The sequence below is a fragment of the Herpailurus yagouaroundi genome, unplaced genomic scaffold (assembly GCF_014898765.1).
Source record: "Herpailurus yagouaroundi ecotype Mexico unplaced genomic scaffold, PumYag 141, whole genome shotgun sequence".
NCBI classification, from domain to species: Eukaryota; Metazoa; Chordata; class Mammalia; order Carnivora; family Felidae; genus Herpailurus; species Herpailurus yagouaroundi.
This window is the reverse complement of record NW_024412396.1, coordinates 71,133,692-71,151,480: the sequence shown is the minus strand read 5'-3', so window position 1 is coordinate 71,151,480 and position 17,789 is coordinate 71,133,692. Positions and strand designations below refer to the sequence as shown.

Sequence of the window (17,789 nt, the reverse complement as noted above, 5' to 3'; positions counted from 1 at the left end):
AGCATTCTCTGAGGAAAGCTTTCTACAAACTCTGAAACTTTCCCACAATTGGAGACATCCCGCTGATGCTGGTGTTTTTGCCTGGTTTTGTTACCACCTGCTTCCCAGAAATTTCCTCGTGTCTTCTGAATTTAGAAACAGCCTTTCACCAAGTGCACCTACAGGTTTTGAGGCCGTGGCCCATTTGGTATTACAGGATAGCCTGCGGCCCGGCCTCCTTTTGCGTTTCAAACATTCAAGTAATGGGGTAATTACAGGTCTGTGTGCAAACATCGTTCCTCAGGGAACCTTCCTTCAGCCCCGTAACACCTGTCTGGGGGACTTGTCCAGGTTCCCAGGTTGAACGCCCTCATCTCGACTTTAAGTGACTTTTTTATAGTATTCGTCACAGCTCATAATCAGCTGGTCATAGGATTATTTGATTAAAATCTATCCCAACTCAATATAAAATCCACGAGAATAGAAAAGGCCACGTCTACTTTGCCACCTGTTTTGGGTCTAGTGCCTAACACGGTGGCTGGAACAAATATTTGTTGAACACGTGAGAAATTAATACAATGGGGGAAACCAGACGGTCGAAGCCAAGCTAATTAAGGTAGAAAAGTCCCACGTGATTCGTGACCTTCTTTTTCCTGCTTATGACACCTCCCTCCAACGAACGGCCCTGCTCTCCTCTCTGGAGAGGGGGTTGTGTCTACAATGTCTTCACTACTCCCAGAGGCGGGGTGCTTTCCTCTGGCTCCTGCACCCCCAGATCATCTCTGGGAAGACCGCACATGACAGAAAGGAGAGGCGGGTGAAGGTCAAAGCCCCTTCTCCTCCTCACGGGGGCGGGTTTCAAAGCCCCTTCGCCTCCTATGGATAGCGTGACCCTTTCCCTCTTCCTCTCTTCTGGGGCAATGGAGCTGCAGAACTCCTACCTCACCGTGCCTGATCAAGTCTCGTTTCCCGATCTGAAGGTAGAGCGGGTAGAAGCTGGAGGTAAAAGGGCACTTCCCCAAAGGCACCCTAGGGTAACACACGCCAAGGTGCTGCCACATGCCCACGACGTGTTCCTACAACTGTCTCCTACTCTGTAAGAATCCGATACCCACAGGTATCTGATAGTTACATTACTTCTATTAAATTCCCTTTTTAAAAAAAAAAAATTTTTTTTTAACATTTTATTTATTTTTGAGACAGGGAGAGACAGAGCATGAACAGGGGAGGGTCAGAGAGAGGGAGACCCAGAATCTGAAACAGGCTCCAGGCTCCGAGCTGTCAGCACAGAGCCCGACGCGGGGCTCGAACTCACGGACCGCGAGATCATGACCCGAGCCGAAGTCGGCCGCTCAACCAACTGAGCCACCCAGGCGCCCCTTAAATTCCCTTTTGATCGTTGTTAGTAAGAATTCCTAATAGATGCACATTCTTATAAACAGGTGAACAGGTTTATGAATCATTTCAAGGGACAGTTACCCATGTTGACAGTACTTACAAACTATTAGTATTAATCACAACTACAATATATGCAAAAGCATTCTGGGCCTGTTAACTCCTCAAAGCAGGAAGGAAAACGAACACATTTTACAAACACCAACATAAATACTCATTGGTAGACGGGGTAACTGTGTGGCGGGCGACAGCAGCTAGTGAGGAAAAGTAAGACTGAATGGTGCCCAGTTCCTCATCCTGGTGAGCCTGGCTTTACCTGTGCTCTGGAGCTTGTCATTTCTCCGACAGGTATCTACTGGGTGCCTATTCTGTCTAGCCACTGTACCAGGCACCTGGCACGACAGATGACATGGTCTCTGCTGTCAGAGATCTTACAGCGGAGGAGAGTTCTTCTGTGCGATTATCTGATTAAAATCCAACCACCTTTGGGCGCCTGGGTGGCTCAGCTGGTTAGACGTCCAACTCGACTTCGGCGCAGGTCACGAATCACGGTTCATTAGGTTGAGCCCCTAATGTCAGACTCCGTGCTGACAGAGCAGAGGCTTCTCAGAGTTCTCTCTCTCCCTCCCTCTCTCTCTCGAAACAAGTAGATTAAAAAAAAATCCAATCGGCAGTTGCACTAAGTGTTGTGAAGCACAGCGGACGGGTGCCATCAGGGTTACAACGGGGTGGGGGGAACCTGACAGGAGTCAGGGGTGGAGGAAAGCCACTACGGGGCTCCGAGAGCGGTCTTTTTCGAACATGATAAACACATTAAAAGCAGCTCTACAACTGTTCCAATACCGTCTCCTGACAGAGGCAGGGATTGTGGGCAAGAGCCAGAACGGACGGCGCGCCCAAGAGCAACCTCTGGGTGTCTGAAAATAGCCGCGCATGTTAATGCTTCCCAACACTCTCAGGAAGTGGAAAGACACACAGCGTAAGCAGACACGGGCACATGTCCGTCTATCGCCTGTGCTTTCCGCCTATTCGGGAGCTGGCTGGAGACGCGGCCCTCCCGTCACGGTCGGGCCGACGAGGCTGAGCTGCGTCCGGGTCCAGGAGCGCTAACGGGAGCAAGCGGGTTTCCGCTCACGTCCCGTGTGCCGCTGCCTCCAGGTCCTCAGGGTGAGGCGTGCGCGCCAGCAGGTGCTCCCTACGCGCAGGCCGTTTCATCTTCCCTCCTCTCTGACAGAGGCGAGAAGGAGGACCTTCTGCACAAAGCCCTCTCAGGTCTCGGGGGGCCCCCGGCACGGGCAGCTACGGGGGCCACACGAGGAACCTTATCACAACACTACCACGAGGAACCAGGATCTGAAGGCAGGAAGTTAAGATTCTTACCTTTGGGTCGTCTCCAAACTGGCCAAATTGTACATCGTTTAATAAACTACGAGCCGTTTTGATGATATCCTTACATTTTTTGGGCGTTTCTTCTACTTTCCCAGCCAGAAAGAGACAACAAGCTCCTGTCACCTGCAAGGGAGGTAAGAGCTCTTGAGATACTGTTAACAAAGCTCACGGGAGAAAGCAGCAAGGAGTTTTGGCCTTCGCAATAACCCGGTCCCCTTATTCTCCTATCTTCCTCTCTTCCTTTTACTCGTTCACAAATACTCTGACGCTCAAAGAGCTTGAAGGAAATTTCGTATACGTACACACACCCACTCCCAATTTGGCTTCGTAAGTTATTTCAAATTGAATTTTCCAAAGAAAATGCCATGTAAACAAAATAGATGCCAGAAAGGAAAAGAATCATAGGAACAAACTTTCTTTTTACATTGCAGTCTTAAAGATAATGGCTCCCGGAACAGTGAGCTTTGCTGCAGAAAAAGAGCACAATTAAACACATTTCCCGTGGAACCCATCCATATACCACCGCCCACGCTTTCTCTCCCTGCCCCAGCCGCCTGGATCCACATGCAGTCCCTACCCCACTGCAGCGCTCTCACAGCTTGGCCTCCGGCTATTCTCTGCCTGCGCCAGCCCCCCCCTCCCCCGCCCCCCCCCCCCCCCCCCCCCCCCCCCCGTGCCCCTCCTCCACGGGACCCCGAGCACGGCAGGTGTCAGATGCTGTGCCAGGCACAAAGCTGACTCTGCCACAGGCTCCTTCCTCTAGAGCTTTACAGACCAGTGAGGAAGACATGTGTACAAAACTGGGGAAAACCTGAGCAAGAGGAAGGATCCCCAACACGTTAATTTCCTAGTAAATCTTCTGTCATCTTCCTCCTAAAAACCCTTCCACAACTTCAGTCTGCCTACTAAAGTCAGATTTCCCTGGTCCGAAGACCGAGGCTCACTATGGTCCGATACAGCTTACCTTTCCACCCGGGGCCCCGCCATTCCCTTCCTGCCACACGGACCTCCCTGGCCGGGCTACACAGAATAGTACGCTGCCCGGTGTCTCTACTCATGCCAGTTCCTGTTGGACCAACTGCTCCGTCCCATCTCAGCACCTCTAAGCCCTACTTCCAGTCAAGGCTTAACTAACTGCCGGCAACTCCTCCCTGGCATCTTCCCTGAGCCCTCTAAGATGTAATTAACCACTCCTTTGGATGCTCCAGCCCTCCTTCCTCACCTCTCCTAAGGCTTTACTATGGACCACGTGTTTTGTACATGTCATACCACCTATCCTGGCTACTCACGGCAGGTTTCCTGTTGGACTCTGCATGTTTAAGGAGTAGCTAAAGAGTGAGTGATATGGCATAAAGAACTTCTCTTCCATCTTGCCCTTTTTTGGGGTCTTCCTTAGAAGCCCAAATTCATCTTGTGAAATGTGAGAAGGAAGTAAAGTCCACACAAAGTGCAATACGATCGTGGTCCACCCTGGCTTAAATAAGATTTAAATATAGTTAGTTGGAAAAAATAAAAGTTCAAACTTGATTATTTATGGACACCACGTACTACACGGAAATAAATACTTTCTGGAAAACAGAATAGAAAGAGACTATAAACAGTCCACTAAACTGTGTGAAAAGAGTAACGTGTGTGTTAGCGAATTATAATAAAATTCAAACACTTACATATCTTGGGAATTGCTTGAAGGAATGAAACATATAGAAGCGATGAAAATAAATTATTCCAGTTGCCAGGGTATCATAGTGTCTGTTGATCTGGTTAAGGACTTGACCAAGAATTTTTGGAAGTTATGCTCTTAGTTAAATGTGGAAACATAAAGGCAAACAATAACAGCAAAATCAGCGTTTAAACACTCTGGTGGCAAAGCATGGGGATCTCAGGGTTTCAGGACTCTGACAAGTTGACGTTAGCAAGTTGAAGTTCCTACTTCTAACAAGGCAGGGCTTCCCCAACCTCTAGGTACACCTCAACGGTGACCACCGGGCATGCCTCCTGGTGGCCACTCACCCAATGGCTGAGTCTACACGTTTAAAGGATAAACAGGAAACAGAAAACCCCTGAGGAGCCAAGTTAGTCAGAAAAAATTGAAATAGAAATACTTAAGAGCCATTTCAGTACGGACACAGTGCTACCTATTTTGTTTTTAGTATCCAGGTGGGGAGCCTATCTATAACAGATTCCAAGGAGACTTAGGATACAGTCCCAAACGTGTGCCCACATCGAAGATGAACCGAGCCCCCTCTCGGCGGTACCGGGCTTCAGTGGCTGGATCGAGTCCTTCGAGCTGCGAGGGTGTATGAGCCAAGTCTTTCTTATCCCAGTACCAACATGGTTTTGTGTGGTCCAGGTTTGCTGAGGTTACTGAAGGGCTTGAGTTTTCTTTATTCTCCTTCATTTATTGAAGTAGACTTGTTCTTTCCAAAAGATTTTCTGAAAATGTTAGAATCCTAAGAGAAAGAGAAGGAGCAGCGAGGTTGGAAAGGAATACTCCACATCAAACAATCCGGATCATCAAAGACAGTGTGCAATCACTGATTATATTTGATTTTGGATCAAAATTTCCCAGAGGGGCACCTGGGTGGCTCAGTCAGTTAAGCGTCTGACTCTTGATTTCAGTTCAGGTCATGGTATCACGGTTTGTGAGATCGAGCCCCATGTCAGGCTCCATGTTTACAGGGCTCGGAGTCTGCTTGGGCTTCTCTCTCCCTCTCTCTCTGCCCCTCCCCTGCTTGCGCACTCCCTCTCAAAGTAAATAAAAAAACAAACTTTAAAAAAATTTCCCAGAGAAGCAACACTACTGATTGACCATTACAAGCTCAGACTCAGCCCCAAAGCCAATTTAACACATAAGTGACTCACGGTATAATAAATCCCAAATTTCATAGCAGCTGAAAAGGAAGGGCATTTCCGTCTCACTTTCCTTTCTGCCTTTCTTCAGTAGACTCAATCCCTTCATGCTGGTCTAGATTCCGTTCTTTAGTAAAATCCAGGCCTGTCTTAACCCCCTAAAAAGATTTATGCTCCAAAATTATCCATCTCTTCCACTCAGCACCCAATCAGAATTTCCCTTTTTCAGTTTACTTCATTTCACTTAGAAGAGCCACGAGATTGGCTGAATTCAAATCTGCACAAGTCACTGAACTGAGCAATAAAAATCAGATGTCTGGGTGCAGTGATTCTGGGGCTGTGGGTAAAAGGAGGTGGTCCACAAGGGAAGAAAGAAGTTCCTTTAAGATGTTCAAGGGGCACCTGGCTGGCTCCATCGGTTAAGCTTCCGACTTCGGCTCAGGTCATGATCTCATGGCTCGTGAGTTCGAGCCCTGTGTTGGGCTCTGTGCTGACAGCTCGGAGCCTGGAGCCTGCTTTGGATTGCGTGTCTCCTTGTGTCTCTACTCCTCCCCCACTCACTTTCTGTTTCTCTCTCAAAAATAAATGAACATTAAAAACAAATTTTTCTCATCCTCTTCTTTTCCTTTTAAAAAATTTTTTTTTAGTGTTTAATTTTTTATTTCTGAGAAAGAGAGAGACAGAGGGCGAGCAGGGGAGGGGCAGAGAGAGGAGACACAGAATCTGAAGCAGGACCGTGAGATCATGACCTGAGCCGAAGTCGGATGCTTAACCAACTGAGCCACCCAGGCACCCCATCATCCTCCTCTTTTTCATTCAGAATAAAGAGGTTCTCTAAAAGCATCATGTTGAGCAAAGAAAACAGAAAACAAGGACTCTCATCTGGAGGCCACTGGAATATGTAAACCGTCTGTAAACTCATCAGAGAAGAGCAATTCTCAAATAGGTCGCAGAAGTACTTTAAAGAGGCAGCTAGAAGCAGGTGGGTCTTGTCGGCAAGGAAAGAGCGGTTCACTAGCTCAGTTCCGGGCCAGAGGCATCAGTGAATCTGGAAGCCTAACCTTTTCTGTGTGCTGCCTCATTTCTAGTGGGAAAGGGGATTTGGCAGGGCTGAATGCACCCCTCCTCCTCCTCGCACCTGGAAGCCCTACAAATGGATCTTTCCTCCACCAGGAAGAAATTAAGTACCAGGAAAAAAGTAATCTTCTTCAACTGATTTGTAATTGTGTGTGTGACAGAACTGGGCAATGACTGGAGGTTGGGGAGGTCAGTTACCTAAAGCCTAAGTAAACATGGAAAGTGCACAATCAGATGCTCAGTAAATATGAAGAGTTCAGAGTCGGATGTCATACTGGGATACATTTCTCAACTCTCGGCTGGCAGAAACTCTAAAAGTGTGACTATATCCTCTGTTGGCAAGGCCAGGGAGAAGCAGGCGATCTCATATAGTGCTGGTGGGAACACAAAATGGAACAACTCTCGCAGAGGGGAATTTGGCAATATCTAACAAAATTACATATGCATTTGCTGTTTTACTTAGTAATCCCACTTCAGAGAAACTACTCTGAAAATACCATTACAAGTATGAAACAGTGTATCCACAAGATCATTCATGAAAATGTCACTTATAACAGCAAAAACTGTGAACAACCCAAATGTCCCTCAATGGGGCACTGGCTGAAGAAAATATGGCTAACATGAACATTAATGGTGTACCATGCTGGTATTAAAAAAAGACTAAAAAAACCCTTTAAGTCCTGGTAAGGAGACAGTTCCAGGATCAGCTGGATGCAGGATAGTGTACGTGGTACGTTAGTATCCGTGTGAGAGGAGAAATAATAGACATCTGAATTTGTTTTTTAAACTAATAATAATAATAAAAAGGTTACCAATAGGGAACAGGGAAGAACAGAATGGAAGGGACAGGAATGGGAGCAATACTTTGGGGATCTCTTTTTACACAGCTTCGACTTTTTTTTAAATGTGTTTTTATTTTGAGAGAGAGAGAGGAAGAGAGAACGTGAGCAGGGGAGAGGCAGAGAGAGAAAGAGAGGGAGAGAGAGAATCCCAAGTAGATCTCAAGAACCATGAGATCATAACCTGAGCCAAAATCAAGAGTCAATGCTCAATTAACTGAGCCACCCAATCACCCCCACAGCTTTGACTTAAGAAGCCTTTTATTTGAAAATAATTGCAGATTTACAGAAGAGTTGTAAAGGCAGGAGGGAATTCTCATATACCCTTCACTCTGCTTCCTCCAACGTTAACGTCTTATACAACCATGGTATGTTTACGAAAATGAAGACATTAATTTTGGTACAACTGAACTACAGCCTTGACTCAAATTTTGAGTTTCTCCAAAAATCCTTTTCTGTTCTGGATCTAATCCAGGATGCGACACTGCATTTAGGGGCCTTATTTCCTTAGTATCTTCTAGTAACAGTTTCTCAGCGTTTCCTGGTTTTTTCATGAGCTTGCCAGTTTTAAAGAGTACCAGGCAGAATGAAATGTCTCTGATTTAGGTTTGTCTAATGTTTCCCCAAGAACAGACTGGAGTTTTGGGGAAGAATGCCACAGAGGTGAAGTGCCCTTATCTCATCTCACCACATCAGATATCAGAACCTACTGTCCATGTAAACCATGACCACTTGGTTAAGATGGGGTCTTGCCAGGTTTCTCACTGTAAGTTACTATTTTTTCCTTTCCATTTTCTATTCCTTAGAAATGAATCACAAGGCCTAGCCTACCCTCAAGGGCAGGGAATTAAGCGACATCTCCTGGAAGGAGAAGTATCAATGAATGTGAGGACAGATGTTCTAACTACCACAGTAATTAGTGAGCATTTTGGGGAAAATATTTTGCAATGCAAAATACTAAGCAAATTATCCCCTTTTCTCCTTCAAGTTTCGCCCATTAATTTTAGCATTCATCTGAGGATCTTGCCTGTAACAATTCTTGTGGTGTTCTTTATTGTAAAAAAATTTTTTTTTCAACGTTTATTTATTTTTGAGAGAGAGAGAGAGAGAGACAGAACACGAGAGGGGGAGGGCAGAGAGAGAAGGAGACACAAAATGGGAAGGAGGCTTCAGGCGCTGAGCTGTCAGCACAGAGCCCAGCGCGGGGCTCGAACTCATGAGCCATGAGATCATGACCTGAGCCGAAGTCAGATTCTCAACCGACTGAGCCACCCAGGCGACCCGATTACTGTGGTGTTCTAATGGTGACTTTCTATTTCCTTCCTTCCTTTCTTCAACATTAGTTGTTCTTTTGTAAGAAAGATCTGTTTCTTCACCCTCATTCATGTATTTATTCAATCACTTATTTATATTAGTATGGACTCATCGGTGTTTGTTTCATTCTTTGAATCATAAGCCAATACTACCGTCATTTACTTCGTTGCCCAAACTATTCCAGATATAGCCACTGGAAGCGGCTCTTTTGGGTTGGCTCGCGAGTCCTTCTGCAACTCTGACTTCTGAATCATGTAAATATTTAACACTAAAAAGAAAAAAGCAAACCCTAAAACTCAGAATAAACCCAGTGCATACCAAACATGAAACACGGAAAACCATTACAAGTAATTCCCGGTCTCGTTCCATCCTGAGCGAAATATATTCGAAGCACAAAAGAACTGCAAGGAAATCTTAAACTTCTTCAGTAATACTTTGTTGGTACTGGCATTACTATTGTTCACCGTCAACCCGTTTGTGTATGTGTACCGTAGGATAAAGCAAAGAGATACAAATGTTGATGTCATTAGGAATCAAGATTTTCAGTTCAAAGTAAACATATGCATAAGATCAAAGCTTAAGGAAAACCTGTAATGTTAAATTTTAATGGAAAACACAAAAATCATGGTTAAAATATGTATACACATACATCCCAGCTCTGTCCACCGCAAGTATCTAGGAGCGACGACATTCCTATAGTCAGGAACACATCAGTGTCCAAATCTTAGTTACCCTCTACAAAAAAAAAAAAACCGGTCTCCTTTCTCCTTTCCAGTCTGGGATAGGGGTCTGCCTGAGATGTGCTAAGAGTAATGGAAGCTTCTAAAAAGACACAGGAGCCAGCGTGGACTCTCACTGGACAAATTCAGGGAATCTGAATATTAAAAAGAAAAATAGGGGCGCCTGGGTGGCGCAGTCGGTTAAGCGTCCGACTTCAGCCAGGTCACGATCTCGCGGTCCGTGAGTTCGAGCCCCGCGTTGGGCTCTGGGCTGATGGCTCAGAGCCTGGAGCCTGTTTCTGATTCTGTGTCTCCCTCTCTCTCTGCCCCTCCCCCGTTCATGCTCTGTCTCTCTCTGTCCCAAAAATAAATAAACGTTGAAAAAAAAAAAAAGAAAAATAACAATGACTGTAAAAGAGTGAATGAACAATCCATGAGTCCATCATTTATGTATATATACAGCAAAGTCTACTTTGCTAGCACGGGTATTAATGTGGAAGAAAAGTACCTTTACCTTAACAAAAGCAATCAATCCTGGCATCACTAATAGGGTGAAAACCTGCTATTATGTGGCCTCCTGATATGATGCAATAGAAAGAAGTATCAACCACCTATGTAGTATTCTTCCCTCTAAAAAGCTAAATTCAACAGAGACTTTAAACCTAACTTCCACTTTACAGTAAATACTGGGAGTAGAAGAACAAGTCAAATGGCACAAGGAAACTTTTAGTCACATCCAGAAATGTGACCCTCCACCAGACAACTGACCTGGTCTCTTCAAGGAAGTCCATGTCATGAAAAATACAGAAGATGGGAGGAACTGTCCCAGATTTCAAAAGACTACAGAGGCATAATGCTCAAACTAATGTATGAATCTTGATTGGATCCTCATAAAACAAAAACAAAAACAAAAACAAAACTATAAAAGAAATTTCGAACAATTAGAGAAATTTTAATATGGCCTGTATACTAGAGGCTATTAGGGCCTATTAATTTTCTCAGGGGTAACAGTGATGATACTGTGATTATATACAAAAATGACTATTCTCAGGCTGAATGAAGTACTTCCGGGTAAAGTATCATGTCTGCAACTTTTTTCAAATGGCTTATCTAAAACACAGGTTCACACAGTAAAGTGGTAAAATGTTAACATGTGTCCAGTCTAGGCCACAGATAAACAAGTAGTCCTTGTACCCTTCTTTCACTTTATAAAATGTGGGGGAAACTCAAGTAAGACCACTTATTTGACCGGGTCTCCCTTATTCCCTCTGGGTCAGTCTCTCTCAGCAGCCAAAGAATGCTTGCTTATGCATGAGTAGTGATTTTATAAATTAACACGATGTGTAAGTGCATTACAGCACACAAAAAGAAAAGCACGCTAACTTTAACTGCATGGTTTACTAATTTTCACAAAGTGAACACGCTTTTGTGACACCATCCAGCTGTGAAACAGAATTCTACAGACATCCCGGACTCTCTCCTCTTTCCTCTTGTAACCACGATTCCCCCAGAGGTAACTGCTACCTTGACCTCTAGTCCCAGCAACGAGTCTCGCAGGGTTCTGAAGGACCCTGGAATGGTAGAATATCACTCTTTCACAATGGCTTTCTTCTGCTCCACATTATGTCTGTGGGGTCCATCCTTGCTGCACAGAGCAGTACCCGTTCATTCTCATTACCGTATAGCACTGGTTTTCAACCAGGGGCGAATTTGTCCCTCAGGAACACTTTGCAATGTCTACAGACATTTTGGGCTATCATAACTAGGGAGCTGCTGCTGGGCATCTAGTGGGTAGAGGCCAGGAATGTTGCCGAACATCTACAAGGTGCAGAACGACTCTCCACAAGGAAGTAACTGTTCCAAAATGTTGACGGTGTTGAAGTTGAGAAACTCTGTTGTACAGTGCTCTATGAATAAAACATAATTTACTTATCCACTCTACTGTGAACGGACATTTGAGATATTTCCAGTTTTTCATTTTTAATAATAGTAACAAACATCCATGCACATTCTGGTGGAGCAGAAAGCAACTGGCCAACTGGTTGAGGGCATCATCATCTCAAAATCTCTGTAATGTATTCACAGCACACTAGCTGGGAACATCTACTTTAAGATATATCGACCCAACAGTTGTGCATGTAGTTACTCATTCAAATATTTGCTGAGTATTTACTATGAGCCAGGCCTCAATGACACAGCAGGAACGGAGATGCAAGGTCTTTGCCCTACCTGAAGCTTATGTTCTAGGAAGCTCATGTCCTAGCAGCAGAGACAAAGAGAAACAAGTATGTTACTATTTTATCAGGGAGTGGCAAGTGCCATGAAAAACAAGAAGGCATGGTAAGGGGGCAGAGAATGAGGCAGGGGCTGTTTGGAGATGACCAAGTTAGGAGACTAAAGTAGCTGTTCAAGTACCGCCTGATGAGGGCTTGTCCCCCTCCCTCAAGATGATGCTGAGACAAGAAGCAAGAACCACATTGGGCTGTGATGCAAATAAATAAATAAAGGCAAGAGATGATTTCAAGCCTGTCTGCCTGACAGAGAGGGTAATACTAAAAAGAAAAATGGGGAAGGAGGTAGTTTTGATGGTGGGGCCTGGGGCAGGGAGAATTTGGGTTCCAAAAATATTAGGTTTGAAGAACCCACTAAACATCTGTATGGAAACACCTATCAGACCTAGAAACAGGACTGAAGTCTGGAAGAACATATCTATCTGGGATTCCTCCATACAGAACTGACAACTAAAGTCATGGTGGCAGGCGGAGGGATGGAAAGTGAAAAAAGAGGTCTGGAGACTGAACTTGAGAAAGCAGAAAAATCTCCAAAGGAAAGAAAGGGAAGGGATGGTCCAAGAGGTGGGAAACTTGTAACTTCAACTGCAAGAGAAACCAAAGGACACGGGCTGTGAGACAGATGTGGCAGTTAACAGTGACAAACACTGAAGAAAATTTAAAGAACAAAGAATTAAGGAAAGGTTACTTTGGTGTGGAGTTCTTAGAGTCACTGAAAGTTGACTATAGGAATGTTTGCACAACTCCGTACTGAAGACTGCTGGCTTGTACGCTATTTTAAATCGGTGATTTGTGTGGTATGTGAACTGTCTCTGTAAAGCAGAAACACACGTACGTAAATAGCAGAACCTTTGCACAAGTACGGTGGGGCAGAAGGGAGACTGTGAAAAGGAATGAACAGGCTATGAAACAGGGTTCTTGTTTACTCAGCGGAGAGGAGAGTGAAAGATGTCTGAGGCAAGAAGGGAAGGAGCCACTAGAGGAGGCCGAAGGGATAATAAAACGCATAGTAAAAAAGTTAACCTCAGGGAGGAAGCTCTTTCTCTGAAACAGGAGGGAAAGAAAAGTTTGAGGAAGATAACCAAAAAAAAAGTCACTTAAGGGGGAGGAAATAAATGCTACCCCCTCCCCATAGAGTATGAAGGCCTGTGCCGAGAGAAAAGGGGAGGAGTGAGGAAAAGGGACGGGACCCAGTGGGGGGGGACATAGGAGTGGAAAACAAGCTCCAGCTCCCTACATGGTTTTATTAAACCACAGATAGACTCTGCCTGCTTTACCTTGCTGCCAGGGGCCAAAGCCCATGCTAATAATCCAGCATAGTGCCTTTAGATTATTATTTTTCATGTTTTTTTTTTTTTGTTGTTTTGTTTTTTTTTTGAGACAGAGAGAGAGAGAGAGAGACACAGAATCCGAAGCAGGCTCCAGGCTCTGAGCTGTCAGCACAGAGCCCGACACAGGGCTTGAACTCATGGACCATGAGATCATGACCTGAGTTGAAGTTGGACACTCAACCAACCCAGGCACCCCCCCTTTTTATTTTTTAATTTTTGTAAAATGTTTATTTTTGACACAGAGAGAGAGAGAGAGAGAGAGCGCCTTTAGGCTCCGGGGTCAAATAAACAATACACGAAAGTGAAAATAAATGTGCATAAATAGAATCAAAACAGTTCTCACTCCCCTGAAAAAGTCCATACCTCAGTTCTACACCCCTGTTCCTATTACCCTTTATTGATTTTTTCACAAGACCCTAAAGTTACAGGTTTTCTCATTAGCAGCTCATGATTACTGTGAAAATGGCTCAGGGTTACAAGCACCACAAGTAAAAATCTCTCAATAAACAAGCGGCATGTCAAAGCTTTTCAGCAACATCTTCCAGGAATGTGCTTTAGATATAGCATTTTAAATGATGAAAGAAGAAATGCATTTTCAAGTTTAGAATTTGGACACCTACATGTTGGAAGCAATAGTGAAGGTCATTACTCAATTTTCTGACCTAGTACAGAAATTCCCTCTAAGTAATACTTAGTCACTCACTAACCTTCATTCGGCCACTTTCATTAATGAACATTAATAGTTTACAAATTAGTATTACAAAACATTAATAGTTTACCTATGGCATTGCTGGGTATCACTAACTAGTGTTCACCTTTATTTTTGTATTAGTCTTAACGTTGACTTTTCCGCCTTTCAACGACTCTCTGAATCCTTACCTTTCCCTTGTCTACTGATTGCCTCTCAAATGTGAAGACAATTTTCCCATTCCCTTCTCTTCTCCAGGGTAAACAAACACCTCTATTTTCTCAACATGGTTTTTAGTGTTTCAAGATAACCCCTAAACATTAGCAACCAAAATGGAAAACGTTGTTTACACGATCTTCATAGTAAGTGGGGGAAGGGAGATTACCAATACTCAGCAACATGTCCATTGTGCGTCCACTGAGACACAGCATGCCTGCAAGCTGTATTTTATTATTCTCACAATTTATTGTGCAGAAACCAGAACCAAAGAGACATGAAACAGCCTGCCTAATTCACAAAGGTCGTAAATGGCAGAGCCACAATTTGTCGTTAGATGAAAATATCGCTTTCCCTCAATCTGGGGAAGATTCTCCACTTTGCTTCCACAGATGGAACATTACATCCTACAATCCACACCCCCCCCCTTTTTCCCCCCCAAATCTGGTCTTCCTCGTCTCAAATATGCATAATGAACTTTTGTAGATTTGACCTGGCAAATTTACATCTTGTTAATTTTGACCTATTGTTTCAACCTTTAAAAATTCTTTATAGCTACAGGTTTTGAGTACATTTATTTTATTTATTTATTTTTTTTCCAACGTTTATTTATTTTTGGGACAGAGAGAGACAGAGCATGAACGGGGGGAGGGGCAGAGAGAGAGGGAGACACAAAATCGGAAACAGGCTCCAGGCTCTGAGCCATCAGCCCAGAGCCCGACGCGGGGCTCGAACTCACGGACCGCGAGATCGTGACCTGGCTGAAGTCGGACGCTTAACCGACTGCGCCACCCAGGCGCCCCAACCTTTAAAAATTCTTTATAGCTACAGGTTTTGAGTACATTTATTAATGTGAGGAGTATGCCTCATATATTTAAAGTTGGCAATAAGAAAAAAAGGTGCTAACCAGAGTAGGGGCAAGACCAGAGCCCTATAGCTCATCTCTAAACACCTGTCTTCAGGCTGACATCAGCCCATTAATCATTTGGGGTTTGGTAATTTCAATGGACATAAATCCACCCAAGCAGACCTTAGCCAGTGTACATGTGTCTCTTGTGTCTACTAGGACAGGAAGAGAGATACATTCAGTGTCCTCAGGAAACCTAAATGGACCCATGCCTAGCAAGCCCTCATTCACCACCAAGGTAGCAAACTTCTAGGGACAAGTAATTAGACGTATGTCATCGGGCTGGCTTTTTTTTTTTAGTTGAAGCTCTGAAGTTTGAGGCAATGAGCTCTCCTTTCCCAAGTACTCACAAACTCTTTCTGCTCTCCCAACAAGGCTCTAAAACACAGGGCACCAGAGTGGCTCAGCTGGTTCAGTGTCCGACTTCAGCTCAGATCATGATCTCGTGGTTTGTGGGTTCGAGCCCCACATTGGGCTCTGTGCTGACAGCTCAGAGTCTGGAGCTGCTTCGGATTCTGTGTCTCCCTCTCTCTCTGCCCCTCCCCTGTTTGCACTCTGTATCTGTCTCTCAAAAATGAATAAAAACATTTAAAAATTAAAAAAAAAAACAACACAAAACCAAGGCTCTAAAATAGAGTAACAAGTTCTAGCATCCAAGAGCCATCAACCTAACTGGTCTCTGCAAAATCTGAGATATTTACCAGATTCCAGTCTTACACCATTAACTGTTGTTTTCAGATTCCTCAAAAGCTATGAGCAGTGGTTTTACAATTTTACCTGCAAGTATGCCGGTATATCATTTATCTGACCCTAAAAATATGAAATGAATTTAATCCAATTTGAAGTTCTTTATGATCTCCTCCATTACCTTGAACTTCCTTTTCATTTTGTTGGTCCTCACCCAATTCTTAGAGACAGCAAACAAACCATTTTTCTTCTTCAGCGAACTCACTGCTTTCAAACATTATCTCCCTAGGTAAGGTAGGCTAAAACCATTTTTTCTTTACGACATTCAATTTCAGAAGTGGCATTGAAAATGTAAGGACCTCCTTAGTAATTAGAATGTTTCCTTATTGCTTGTTGGTGCAAACTACATTTTCAAAACGAAACACCCATTATGTTTTATGCAAGAATCAACAAATAAGGTTGAATGATGCATTACAATACAATGAGACAAAAGGAAAAAAAAAACCCTGAAAATTAGACACTAAGAGTGGTTACTGTGAATAAAATAAAATAATCCTGGATAACTCTTACATTTACCGTCAAGATTATTTAACAAGCAAGCAATCTAAAGCCGCTAACGATCTTAACCAAAATGTCTACCAATACCACCATTACTACCATCATCCATCCATTGTTCATTCAACAATCTAGAAAGCTTACAATACGTCACCCAGTGTTCTAGGTGCTGAGGATACAAAGCCCCTCATGGAGTTTTCATTCTAGCAACATCATTCAAACAAACCCTTAATGAGCGCCTACAAATGAAAAGCACCATACTAGATACATCTAAAGAGCGATTTAGAACGAGATACATAATCACTATCAAGTTTACTTTAAAACCACAAGAGATCACCCTCAAGTAACTGCTCTCAGAAGTCGCGCCTAACGTCAGATGATTTCGCGAAAGCTCGGTTTAACTGGCAGTCCAAGTTTAGGGAGCGTTACCAACCGTGCTCGGTGCTGGTAACAGTCCAAGTACTTTCAGACAACCTCAGACTTACGCCTCAATTTTCTTAAGAACAACTGCTTTAATAACAAACCAAACAGTCCAGAAGAGGATCGGTAAAGACGACGTCTCGGCAAGAACGAACCTAATCGCGGAAGTTCCTTTTCCTTATTTCTAGTCCCACCCTGTTACATGGTTCTTCAGACTCCAAAGTCGGAGTACCTCAGACGTAGAGTAGAGTAAGTCTCAGGCCTAACCTCGACAGGGACCAGAACACTGCGAAATAAACTGGGAAGATAGAGGTACACTGCGATTGTGCGGTTCAGAGGCTGCGCGCGCGTTTAAGAGCACGCGCCCCCCCCCGCCCCTTCTCCCCATCTGCTAGAAAGTCCCCGAATCCTAGCCGCCCCTCACTTCGAGGGCTGCTGTCTGTTTTAGGGTCCGCGTCGGCCTCCCTGCCCCGCTCCTGTGTCTCATACACTGTCTCGAAGCCCAACCCGCAGCCCCGCCGTCGCCCGCTAACTTCGATTTGCACCAGGGATAGCGGAGCGAGGCGGAATCCCGAAAAAGAGACTCCGCCAATGGCCGGAGATAAATGGCTATACCCTACTCCGACCTCCAGGGAAGTGGAGGTGAGCGGCGGTCCGTCGGTCACTCACCCCTCGCCTCAGGCAAGCCCCTTAGCGACGTCTCTCCTCGCCAACCGCGGCCATCTTGGACGTGGAATGTCGGGGAAGCGACGTCATCTCGCTGCGTCCGCGACGAAAAACCAGCGACCGGGCGCGGCCCCGCCCAGCCACCCCTAACCGTACTGCACGGCCTCCTCTCCAGCCATTGGGCCTGCGGGCCAGAACGGCCTCGGCCCCGCCAGCTTCGGCGCCACAATTGGATGGGCTGCGCCCACGCCAGGCGCTGATTGGAGAAAGGGCGTCTCGGGCCCCGCCTCCCGCGTCCAAGTTCCGTTAGCACGTTCGGTTGCTCCCGAATTCCCTCTCGCCCCGGGGGGGGCGGGACTGCCGAAATAGAACGCCCCCGGGCTGGCTCCTCCTCCTGCCCGCAGCGACGGCTGACCCGTGGGGAGGGGCCGGGAAGAGACTGGCGACACTTTCGTCTTGGGAGAGC

At 45.0% G+C, this 17,789-nt stretch overlaps 2 protein-coding genes across 4 annotated transcripts in view; one reads left to right on the top strand and one right to left on the bottom strand.

Moving 5' to 3' along the window:
• Positions 1-17,615, bottom strand: part of CCNK (cyclin K) — a 30,185-nt gene extending 12,570 nt beyond the window's left edge. Inside the window, exons 1-4 of the mRNA XM_040478204.1 lie at positions 17,327-17,615; positions 4,965-5,213; positions 4,431-4,512; positions 2,755-2,886 (exon numbers count right to left, since the gene is read on the bottom strand). Coding sequence (XP_040334138.1) covers positions 2,755-2,886; positions 4,431-4,512; positions 4,965-5,161 — 411 coding nt within the window. The 5' untranslated portion in view covers positions 5,162-5,213; positions 17,327-17,615. The remainder of the gene's footprint in view (positions 1-2,754; positions 2,887-4,430; positions 4,513-4,964; positions 5,214-17,326) is intronic.
• SETD3 (SET domain containing 3, actin N3(tau)-histidine methyltransferase) overlaps positions 16,886-17,789 on the top strand; it is an 80,749-nt gene continuing 79,845 nt past the window's right edge. For all 3 annotated transcript variants that reach the window (XR_005791175.1, XM_040478202.1, XM_040478203.1), the window contains exon 1: positions 16,886-16,906. The gene's annotated coding sequence lies outside the window, so the exon portion shown is untranslated. The remainder of the gene's footprint in view (positions 16,907-17,789) is intronic.